Consider the following 12533-nt stretch of genomic DNA (forward strand, 5'->3'; position numbering starts at 1 on the left):
CATCCTTGTGTCCTCCTGCAGTTCATCTCTTCCGCAGCTCTAGTAACCACTGGCCTGCATCTGTCATTGCAGATAACTGCATTTTCTAGTGGTTTATATAAATGAAAGCATGCAAGATGTTCTCTTTTGTCAGGCTCTGTTCCCCAAGCGTAACGAGTTTGAGATTCATTCCGGTTGTTCCCTGAATGCACAACTGGTTTCTTTTCATTGCTAAGTACTATTCCATTCATTAGTACATCTTGTGGAGCATTTGGTGGGCATTTGGGTGGTTTCCAGTGTTCCATCTTTATTTGTCTTGGATAGATGCCCAGGGGTAGAAGGGCTGGTTCCTCTGGGTGAGTGTATATTCAAGGTGTACAGTCTAGGTGTCTTCCAGAGTGGTTGCACTGTTCTGTGCCTCACCAGCAGTGAGAGAGAGCTGTATGTACTCACATCCTTGTCAGCACTTGGTAGGGTCATTCCTTTTCATTTTAGCCAACCTAATGGGTGTATTCGAATTGTTTTTAAATTCCAGACTCTGTAGTAGGTTTCAGGATATTGCTTCAGGAAGAATCCTTTATAAGAAATTTTTGGCATCCATGGGGATGAGTGGCCCACCACCCCCCTCTCCGGTTATTACTCCAAAGGATCAGCTATTGAGTGACCATTTTCAAAGAGAGGAACAGCGGAAGTTGGATCTTTCTGAAAGGTAAAACAAAACGAAATGCAAACGCATATGGAAACCACCATGCCTTTTGTGGGAGAGGTGGTTAGTAAATATTTGTTGACTAAATGAGTGTTTTAATATTTTATTATTGAAATGAGGAAATATGGCAAAATATAAATACAGCGGTTAGGGCCAGGGGAGTTGAGAGCAAGCAGATATCTTTGGGATTATTATGTGGCCTGCTGATTCTGGAAATGAAAGCACTGAGGTCTGAGAGGTCTAAGGACTGGCCTCAGGTTATTCACAAACTTGGTGGCCATCCTGGGTTAAGAACCCAGGACCTTCAAGAAATAAAACAGGTGAACAGAGGGGAAGGGAAGGAAAAAATAAGATAAAAACAGAGAGGGAACTAAACCATAAGAGACTCTTAACTCTAGGAAACAAACCGAGGGTTGCTGGAGGGGAGGTGGAGGCAGGGGGGCGGGGTGTAACTGAGTGATGGGCCTTAAAGGAGGGCACTTAATGAGCACTGGGTGTTATATACAACTGATGAATCACTGAACTATCTCTGAAGCTTACAGTACACTACATATTAACTAAATTGAATTTAAATAAAAAATTTTAAAAAGAAAACCCAGGGTCTTTGGATCCCAGAGAACCTGTCTGCCATTCAACCATTACATGCCTGGGTTCACATTTGTTCTTTTCCAGAAACTTAGGCTCCTCACCACCATTTAATATTTATGGCAAAACATCCCCATTAAACCAGTTAACATTTTCTGACATGAATGATAGAATTATTCAAATGATCACCAAATTGAATTGTAACAATAAAACATGCTTAGCAAATCTGTTAAACATTGGGCTGATGAATATTCTAGCCTGTCCTCATTTTGAAAAATATAGGTTTAGTCTAATGAAAAGATATTATTTTAACTTGCCGGTTCATAGCTTATAATAAATCCACGAAGAAAGGTAAAATGTAGACCTATTCAGCCGACTTCACTCTGTCATTTCCCTTTAAAAAAATTCTTAAGTATCGAGCAGTGGGAATATTTTAATGCTATGGTAATGAAATTTGAATATCTGGGCATTTCAGTGGTAGCTGCTTTATAAATGGGCAGAGGGATGGTATTTTAAGAGAAAGGTTAAATATTCTGTGATGAGATGCGTCTGCCTCCTAAAACCAGTGGAAAAAGTAATGGCAATTAGGCTTATTCTAAAATGTGGGCATTCCTGTGGAGCTCTTGAAAGCTGCAGGTGGAAGCAGCAGGAGAGAAGTCCTTTCTCCACGATTGTCACTCGGGCTCTCCTCCTCCCACTCCGGTGGGGTCCCAGAGACTCCGAGAGAGCTGAAGAAATAATTATTCATCATCACACTCCATCTCTCTCATACACATAGCACATCACATAAAATCTAGATTGTCTAAATCCGGTTGACTGGATAAATCAACTTGGAATAATTGGGAACTTCCCTTCCTTCCCATGAATGTTCGATGACTTCTTTGGCCTAGTTACCACAAAACAGCCCATTTCATTTAAAGCTTGGTAATGGGCTCTGGCTTTTTATGTTCCCAGTTCACACAGATACTTATTTTCCCCACCTTGTCTGCCCAGTCACACGCCTGTTCAGCCAGCATCAACTCAGTTGGAGGGCTTAGCACAGGGATGACCATATCCACAACCTTGAAGCTCCCTGTCCTGGCCTGTGGCCCCACCAGCACGACAGGAGGAGCTTTCACCTGATGGATGCAGTGCTGTGGGCCTTTCTGGAACACAGGCAAGTGAAAGGTTCTCAAGTCATGCCATCTAGCTGTGCATCTGTTTCCTGGTTTGGGAGAAAGGGGCCGGTGGACCTCCTTGTTGTCCTGGGTCCGATCGAAATTGGGCGAGGTCTCTAGGAAGCACTCTGCTGGATCTAAATGCTTGATTGTGATTTTAGAACCAAGCCCGTGGAGGACAGAAGCACCTCGACCAAGAAAATGACGAAGGATGAAGTGATCGAAAAACTAAAAAACTGTATTCAGCAGCGGGACCCAGCATTCAAAAAATTCTTTCTTGACTATAGCAAGGAGCTCACTGGCAAAATTCATGTGCGTGACTTCAAGAAGGTAGGAGAATGGGTGTCCGTGTATTTCTCTATTTCTTTCACTCCTGGAGAAGGTCAGGCTTTCAAGGACGGGCAGTATATTTTCAGCAAGGGTTTATTCCCTTCCAGGCAAAGTGGACCCATTTCGAGGCATCTTCCAACAATGTAAAAGGATTCTTTTGGCCAAAAACATCTTTGGCAACTTTCTTCGGAGAGTACTTTTGGTATGGATGTGACCAGTTGTTGGCATTTAAGCTTTGTCTAGACAGAGTGTTGGTGGATGTGGGGTTTGGCAGGCTGGCTGGGAGTACCTGGCCCCAGGCTTGGCGCCTCAAGTACACCTGGGGCAGAACTGGGATGGGCAGCAAAGCTGCTCCGGCCCCTTCCCCAATGGTGAGGAGTCCCAATGAGGCTGTGATAACAGGGCTGTGGTTTGCTCCTCGAGAAAGTGAAAAAAGAATCTGGCAGTAAAAACGGGAAGCTTGGAGTGCTGATGGGAACTAGGAGGTTGTGCCAGAAAGGACTCCGCTTGAAGGGTTCTGCATAGACTTCTCAAGGAATTAATTTAAGTGATTGCTTAAAATTCCTGTTACGACCCCTCTAGCTAATCATCTTCAGCTATTTTTAAGGAAAGCATTTCAGCTAATACATAGCAGTGTCTGTGTGCACAAATTTAGAAGAATGAAATGAAATATATTTCCAAGAAGAGAATAATTATATTAGTAGCTACTATTTATCTAGTGCCTGCCCCCGTGCCAGGCGCTGCAATAGGCTCTGTACTTATTTTATCTCCAAGTTGGCAGCGTCCCTGAGGCTGGTTGGAGGAGAGAGCAGGGCTGTGTACGCACAGGGATGGGATTGGGTAGCTACCAACCCAGCCCAGACCTCCCGCCCCCCCAAGCCCAGACTGGGGGATGTGGAGGGCACACAGGGCATGGTGAGGAGGACAGATTCAGGAAATATTTGGGAATAAGGGATAACAGACAAGAAAGAGGAAAATGGGTAAGGAGCGGCTCCTGGATCTTTGGTTTGGGGTACTGGGTGGCTGATGGTCAGTTATTGACATCTCCAGTGACCCATTTCAGCAGGGTGGGTGGTGGTAAGTGGGTGTGAATCACCTGACACTCCCAGGGCACCTTGTCCTAGACTCTTTTGCCCCCAAGTCCCCTGGCACCAGCCAGTCCTGACCCCTCATGCCCAGCTGTCTTGAACAAGCATGGTTCAGTCAATGATCTTAATTCACAGAGTCAGTTCATAGGTTCCCAGGAGATCAAGAATCCACTAAGCTGGGCAGCCCCGGTGGCCCAGCGGTTTGGCACTGCCTTCGGTCTAGGGCGTGATCCTGGAGACCCGGGATCAAGTCCCACGTCGGGCTCCCTGCCTAGAGCCTGCTTCTCCCTCTGCCTGTGCCTCTGCCTCAGTCTCTGTGTCTCTCATGAATAAATAAATAAAATCTAAAAAAAAAAAAAAAAAAAAGAATCCATTAGGCTGCCACTGATTTTTCGAGGGTTATCTTAGGGAAGGGCAGGAGGTGGTGGCAAAGCAGGGACTAGTACCCCAGACCACAGACTGCAAGGACCGCTGCTTACCTCTGCTCACCTGAGCACAAGTCTGTAAGCTCAGCCGCAGATTCTTTCATCCTAGGGCTTCTCTGCCATCGCTAAGCCACTGGCTCTCCTGTTGGCATCTCTGCTTCACATCCCAGACCGTCCTCCTAAAACTGCAGTCTCAGGTGCCTACCTGCTCACTTGACTTCTTCCCTGAGGCGTCCGGAGAAGGTGTATTGCCACCAAGGCCAGTCTGCCAGCAGCCCTTCCGTTCTCAAGAGGAGCCCTTTCCCAGTCACTCGGGGCTCCACTCTGGGGTCTTCCTGGACTCTCCCCTTCCTGTCATAGCCACCCCCAGTGCATCAACAAAGCCCCTTGAAAGTCTCCCCAGGACACAGTGACTGCTGTCCCATCTCTGCCACTTCCAGCCATCACCACCCCATTGGCCTCCCCGCACCTGCCCTTTCCTGCCACAGGGTCTGTTCAACCCAGCAGCCAGAGTCCTCCTCCCCAACAGGTCTGTAGAGGGGGCCTCTCCTGCTCAGAACCCTCTCATGGCCCCCCACCTCGTGAGAATACAAACCAGAGTCCCCACAGGACCTAGAGGGTCCAGCACACTACCCAGCCCCTCATTGTGTCTTTGACTTCCACTCTTACCACCCTCCCCACTGCTCACCTCGCTCCAGCCACACCAGCCTCCTGCCCTGCCTCACACCACCTGGCACTGGCTGTCCCCTCCGCCTGGAGGGCATCCCTCTGATAGCTGCATGACTGTCCCCTTCACCTTCTCCAAGCCTTTGTCCACCTGCACTTCGAGGTGTCACTGACATTCCCAGGGCAGATATAACCTGCTCTCCCACCTCGATCTTCTTTACCCCCATTTTCTTTCTCGGTGTTATCACCTGCTGCCACGCATGTTGTGCTTAGAATCCTTCCTTTCATTTCTTCATTCTGCTGTTGCTTGACTTCTTCCAATAAAACGTGCTCCAAAGGTGGACATCTCTCTCTTTTGGATAGTGATGCATCCCAGGTGCCTGGCACAAGGCAGGGCCCAACATTGGCTGAATGAATGGATGAATTTGAAGAGTAACTAGAATCCCTAGTAGAGCCCAGAATGGGTGCCACCTGGGAACTGAGGGAGGCAGGTACAGAAGCCCGTCGGGATTCCCAGGCATGAGGCTGGTTCCCACACCCGTCCGTGGCAATTCGCGAGCCCACCCTCGTCCCCTCCCTGCCCCTGACTTGCTCTGCGTTCTAGCTGACCCTGAGGGGCAGCTACTTGCACGGTTGTCCTGCTGCTTGCTTCCTGGCGGCGCCTGCATACCTCTCCCCCCTCCCTCTAGTCTCCTGGCCTCCTACAGACTTCCCTGCCTCCTGAAGACGTGCCCATGTGAGAGGAAAGGAACGGTGAAGCCATGAAAGGACAGGACCAACGTGCAGGGAGAAAAGTTGCTGTTGTGTCAATCACCAATTCGCTCTGAACTCAATTAGGCAGATTGTTGACTGGTTCCCTCCCCCAGGGATTTATTGGCTTTAAGCTTTGGGAAACATGCTATTGTGACCAACCTCTTAGCCCAAAGATCAACAACTCTGGGATGATTTTAAACAGTCCACTGGGAACCTGGTTTTGAACTTCATAAGCTGATAACTTCAAAGCATTATGTAAATATAAACTTCACTGTTAATTGAAGAGGTTGTTTATAGATCAGGGTGCCTCTTGGACCAGTGAGGTCGAGCTAGAGAAATCAAAATCTTACGCCGTAGAAAGAAACACGAATTCAAATTAGACATAATGCAGGGCACCCAGATATTGAAGGTTTGGGAATGTCGAACTTCGGTGGCGATGAAGCCTTTGGAATTGAATTCTCTGCGATCTTTAAGTATAAGTGACGAATGACAACTGTGTAAGTGTGGTTACAGTACTGTGATGATGACGACAACTGTCCCTGGGAAAACGGCGGTGATGAAAGTACTCATCACCACAGCCGCCACGCCAGTGATCGGGTCCCTGTGGCCTCTGGCTCTATGGACCTTGGTTCACGTGTATTGTTTCTAATCCCCGCAGAAGCCCTGTGGGGCGTACGTGATACTATGCCCACTTCACAAATGAGGAGGCCAAGGCTTAGGATAGTGGCTCAGTGTTGTTCAGCTAGTAAGCCACTCAGGCCCTTGGATTGGGATCCACGTCAGTCTCTTAACCTCAGACCCTTGCTGGATGTAAGACAGACTGGCTGGGTGTAATGTGGGCTAGCTGGGTATAATATGGGCTACCTGGGTGTAATGTGGACTGGCTGGGTATAATATGGGCTGGCCGGGTATAATATGGGCTCGCTGGGTATAATATGGGCTGGCCAGGTGTAATGTGGGCTTGCTGGGTGTAATATGCACCAGCTGGGTTGCAGTACTGGCTACCTGGGTGTAATTGATGGCAGCTCTGAGATTGTATCTGGCCTCAGAATTTTGAGAGGAGGACATTAATTTTAATAACAATGTCCTTTAACTTCTCCCTATCATTTGGTCGTGGATATGCAGTGTTCTTGCCCTTGTCTTCCCCGAATCTGTCTCAGGCCAATTAGTGGTGCAGTGGTCGCTGAGTTTCGTCCCAGAGGAACTGGGAATGAGGCTCTCGGCCACATATACCTGCTTGCCCAATTATGCATGCCTGGAGTTGTTCATAATTTGAGTGTCGGCAGCGCTTACCATTGGCCCAGATACCTTGTACTCTAAACTGGAAGTGCTAAATATTTATCCTCACCAGCCATTGCCTGACCTGTGGCGGGGGCAGAAGGTGGCTGGCTGTACAGGGTCAATGAGGGAGAGCTGTAATAGGGTCTGGAGCCGGGTGGGAACTCGTGGGTCACCAAATCCAGTGGGTCTCCGCATTGTCATTGCTGGGAACACTGTTACTAGTTTTCACCACCATGATCAGGAAGATTTTGTCTGCTATACAGATTTGTTTACTAATGATCTGCCCCCACCCCCGCCTTTTTTTCCCTCTCTTTAATGTAAAAGGTATCAGAGTTTCTGGAGAGTGTGAGGTGACCAGCCACAGCACACTGAGCCACCAGTCCTGCCAGAGGCAGAGCTGTCGGGCTTTTAATGGACTCAGTGTACTTTCCTTGGTTAAATGTGTCATTCCTATCGGGAAGAGGCCGAGGGACTGCTCTTTCTGGAATGGCACTAGCCCGGGTCTGGGTATGTTGCATCCGACATTAAATCATCTCTCATAACAACCCTGAAGGCATATTCTTTCTCCCAGGAAATGTCCCCTCCCCTGGTTCATTGCTTGCTCTGGCCACTATACCCCATGGCCTACGACTTTTGCATAGTTTATAATGTGTCGTTTTATTTAAATGACAAGTCAAGAACTGGTGATGATGCAGGAAGACCGTTTTTGAATTTCAGAGTGATGGAGACTCTAGATTCCTCCTCTAGATGCTTCTTCCTTCTTGTCTTCCTCTCTCACACATGCTGAGTTAACCGCAAAGCCCCAAAGCCGTGTCTTACATAAGAGAGGTGACTGTTTTTCTCTCTCATGATAAGGAGTCCAGACGTGGTCTGTGCAGGGCCATTGAGGCAGCTCTACAGTGTCTGCAGAGGCCCAGGCCGCTGCTAACTTTTTCATTCAGCCTCATTCTCATGCTTGGAATGCAGCTGCTGGGACTAGCCATCACACACATGTTCCAGGCATAAAGAAGGGGAAAGGTGTAGGCAAAAGGCTTGAGCCAGACAAGTCTTTCTTTTTTTAAAGGCTTTGTTGGAAGCTTCTCTCAGCAGCTTCATTTTATTGACCAGGCTCTGTTACATAGAGATTTTATAGAGAGAAAAGGGTGATTTTTTAAAAAAAATTTTTATTTTTTATTTTTTTGCTGGGTACATAACTACCTTTATAAAAAGCAAAGCTCTCTGTTCGTAGGGGGGAAGGAGGGAGTATACATCAGGCAGGCAGCTGTAAGTCCCTGCCATCCTCTCTCTCAGTAAACAGTTTGAGGATGCCTGTTCCATACTTGGTACAGGACTAAACCACATGGGGACGTGGAGAAAGCAGAAGTTTCATTGCTTGGGGCCAGTGACCCACAGGGAATATAAAATGACAAAACATCCAAGGACACAGAAGTCAAGATTAGTCTAATTGTGTAATTAGACTAATTGAGCTAGTCCATCCATCAGAAATCTGAGGGCAGCTTTACATTCCAGTTGCCTGTCATTGGCTGTTCCTGATGGTAAACTGTTCTTTATCCTCAGTAAATACACTGTACATTGTTCAGTTCACTGTTATCCTTAGTCTCATCCCTGGAGTCCCAGCTGAGGCCCCTAGAGAGAGACATGGGGCTGCAGAGCTCCTCAGCAAACATACAGAGCCCCTGAGACGCATATTAGTGAAGCAAGAGTCTGTAACAGCCCAACCCAGCGCCCTAGATTCTTGATGCCCGTGGCTCTTTGCTTCACACCTGCCTTACCTGGGAGGAGGTGACCTTTCCTTCCTCCTCCCAGCAGAGCACCCCATGCCCTTTGGGGGCTGGTCAGACTCCCATGTCCAGAAATCAGCTCCCTCCCACCCTTGACCATCACTTCCTAATCACACAGCCCTTCCCCCTTGGGGGTCAGGGACTAGGATATAAACCAAGCCCATAAACACCACTGAGCATCTCATAGGCCTTGGGTGTGGTTAATCAAACAAATTAAGTGACTATGGTGACTCAAGGAGAATTTGAGTTTTTTTACAGTCGAGTAGTAAATATTTTCCATCTGGTTTTAAAACTTCTATTGGGAGCATACAATTCTGGTAAGTAAAACAAGTATTTAAAAACTTTTTATTGTGTGTTGTGGTCACCTTTGTGAGGGGAAAAAGAAAAAAAATGAGGGAACCATAACAGGGACAAACTGAATTCTTGCCATTTTCAACAACATGGATGGATCTCAAGGATGTTAGGCTAAGTGAAATAAGTCAGCGAAAGACAAGTACTATATGATTTCATTCGCCTATGGAATCTAAAAAACAAAACAAAGGAACAAACAAAACAAAGCAGAAAGAGACTCATGGATACAGGAAACTGGGTTTCCAGAGGTGGAGAGGCCTGGGAGGGGGGTCGGGGGGGGGGTGACATAAGGCAAGAGGATGAAGAGCTGCACACCTCCAGTTATAAAATATGTTAAGTCCTGGGGATGTAAATGTACAGCATGGGGAATATAGTCAATAATACTGTCACAGCTTTGTGTGGTGACAGATGGTAACTAGACTTAACGTGAGGATCATTTCATAATGTATAAAAAAACATCAAATCACTGTGATGTGTACTTGAAACTATTAGGATGCTGTATGTCGATCATACTTCAGTTTTAAAAAGTTTAAAAAAGGACAAACAGAAACTTTTGTAATAAGAGATGCAGGTACATTCACATAGAATCCAAGACCCCGAGAGCAGGAGATCTTCATGGGGTCATCTCCCCACATTTGCTGCTAAAGGGTTTTGAGGTCATGTTGCATTTTGACTACTGTAGGTAAAAAAGAGGAGTTCTCCACGCTAGCTCTGAGACCCCATCAGATTCAGCACATGGGGTACCAGCTCTCTATATTTGCTGGAGGTGGGGGGGTTGCTCATGACTCCGGCAAGAAACACTTAGGGAGAAACAGATGAAGTGCTCTTTTGAGGACTGGTGGTGGGGACCAGATGAGTAGATCTGGTTTTTAGTTTCCCAGTGGTGCTCATGTTTTAAGGGGTGACCAGCCCTGTGTTCCAGGTCCCTCACATGTTCATTTTTGTTGGACCATGTGCCAACGCAACCATTAGAAGTCTGTATTTCTCCATCTTCTGGCCATCACCCTCTGCCAGAGGCCAAAACTAGACTCTCGCAGCCTCTGGCTGTGCCCCAACTGGCTACATCTTCCAGGGCAGGAGCAGCTGCAGACCTTTGGTGTCAATCAACCACACTTCGAGGGCCTCCATGTTTCCTTGAGTTCTCAGGGCTTTTCTTCCTGGATGGCCTTTGTCTCCTAAGTACCACAGTGTGGGGACTTGCATTCAGTTCTCGAGGTCAGTGCTAGTCTGGAAGGGGAGAACCAGTCCGAGTCTCCAGTGTAGCCACTCCAGCACCACCACCAACCTAGTGAGAGCTCTGCTAAGTGGGCCCCTGCCTGGCCCAACCCTGCTTCTCAGCCTCAGTTCCACTCCCAGAATCATCAGCTCTTTCAGGGAAGACACAATTGCATAGCTTCAGATCCCCCGTGAAGAGTCCTTCTCACCTGGAACTTCCATCTCTCAGACCTCATGGCTTCCTTGGCTCTCCCATGCCTTCATTTTATCTTATAGTTGTTTTCAACCGGAATGTTAGCACACCAGGAATTACTCCATCCTATCCTGAACCAGTTGAAGTCTGCCAGTTTTATTAGTCTTTCCCAAGTAATAACTTTATTTTTTTCTCTTATATTTGTTTTACATTTGTGTATTTCTGCTGTTACCTCAATGATTGTTTTCCTTCTACTTGATCAGGATTTAATTTGCTTTTTTTTTTTTTTTTTCAAATTTCCTGAGATAAAATGTTAGATTGTTGCTCTTTAGCCTTTATTTCTCTCGTGTATGACTCGATGGCTACACGTTGCCCTCTAGGTACAGGCTTAGCCATATCTACAAATTTTGGTATATCACTCATTGTCATTCAGTTTAAAATATGTTATAATTTCCCTTGTGATTTCTTTTTTCCAGTGGTTTATTTAAAAAGTGTAATGTTTAATTTCCACACAGTTGGTATTTTCTAATTCACTTTTATTATTGATGTTAAAATAGATTCCATTGTGAACAGAGAGTAAATTCTAAAGTCTAAATGACTTCAACCTATCTTGTGAAATATATTGAGGCTTGGATTATGACCTGACATATAAACAATTTTGGTAAATGTTCCATGAGCCCATGAAAATAATGCATACTTCACCGTGGTCCTTCAGTTTTCTTAAGTATGTCAATTAGATTGATTTCATTAATTGTGTTTTTTTGGAACTTCTGTATCCTTATCAAATTTAAGCCTGCTCACTCCATTAGCTATTGAGAGAAGTGTGTTGAACTCTTCCATCTGATTGTGAATTTGTCTAGTGAAGATCCTTCTTTATTCAGTTGATTGTTGCTTTTTTCACTTTGAAGCTAAATTATTGGGTGCACATAGATTTAGAATTGCTGCAACTTCCTGTGAATTATCTCCTTTATCATTATGACATGACTCTTGATACAGAGTAATGCTACTTGCCTTCCAGCCTATTTTTGTCTCATAATAACATAGTTACTTCAGCTTTTGATTCCTGTTTGCATAGTGTCTGCTTTTCTGTCCTTTCACTTCAAACTTTCTGGGTGCTTATATTTCAAGTTAGTGTCTTATAGGCAGAATATAGCTGATATTTTAGAAGGTTAGGTTGTGACAGTCAGTCTTCTATTTGGAGTATTTAATGACTAATATTGTTGGTTTTATATCTCTCATGTTAATATTTTTTTCTATTTGACCCAGCTTTTTCATGGGTCTTCTTGCCTTTCTTTAGAATATCCTACTATTTCTATTAATCCATTTGCCCTTCTGTTAGCTTGTCAGTGAGAACATTCTTCTGCCACTGGTATAGAGGCTACACTAGTGATTACAACATGCATCCTTGTCTTATAGTTTGTAGTTAAACACAGATTATTATGTTGACTACTTCCCTAACAGGGTTAGATTTAAAATGCTAAATTTTAAAAATGCTTTAATTTCACTTACCCCTATCTTTTGTGTTATTGTTGTTGTGCATTTAAATTATACATGTAGGTTAAACAAGACACTATTATTATTACCATTATTATAGTAAATAAGCTGCCATATGTGTCTACGTGTGTATGCTGCTCTTATTCTTTCCATCTTACATTTTTGTGCTAGCACCTACGCTCATTTTTATTTTAAAGACTTCCCTTTTGTCCTTCTGCTAATGCAAGAGTACTGACAGCTATCTTGCTGAGTTTTCATGGTTTACACTGTTTTCCTTAGTTTTTACCTCACATCCTTTTTCTCTCCAGGACCCCACCTTACATTTAATTGTCACATCTCCTTAGCTCCTCTTGGCTCTGACAGTTCCTTTCTCAGACTTCCCTTGTTTTTGACTGACCTTGGCATTTGTGAAGATTACTGGCCAACTATTTTGAAGAATGTCCTCTGTTGGGATTTGCCTGATACTTTTCTCATGATTAGACCAAAGTAATGTTTTGGAAGGAAGACCAGAGGTAAAGTACCCCTTCTC

At 45.3% G+C, this 12533-nt stretch overlaps 1 protein-coding gene across 7 annotated transcripts in view; it reads left to right on the plus strand.

Annotated features, from left to right (window-relative positions):
- EFCAB6 (EF-hand calcium binding domain 6) overlaps nucleotides 1-12533 on the plus strand; it is a 234292-nt gene that overhangs the window by 120956 nt on the left and 100803 nt on the right. For all 7 annotated transcript variants that reach the window (XM_049115749.1, XM_035721765.2, XM_035721766.2 and 4 more), the window contains 2 exons: nucleotides 515-688; nucleotides 2589-2757. In XM_049115749.1, coding sequence (XP_048971706.1) covers nucleotides 515-688; nucleotides 2589-2757 — 343 coding nt within the window. The remainder of the gene's footprint in view (nucleotides 1-514; nucleotides 689-2588; nucleotides 2758-12533) is intronic.

Source organism: Canis lupus, chromosome 10 (genome assembly GCF_003254725.2).
Source record: "Canis lupus dingo isolate Sandy chromosome 10, ASM325472v2, whole genome shotgun sequence".
NCBI lineage: Eukaryota > Metazoa > Chordata > Mammalia > Carnivora > Canidae > Canis > Canis lupus.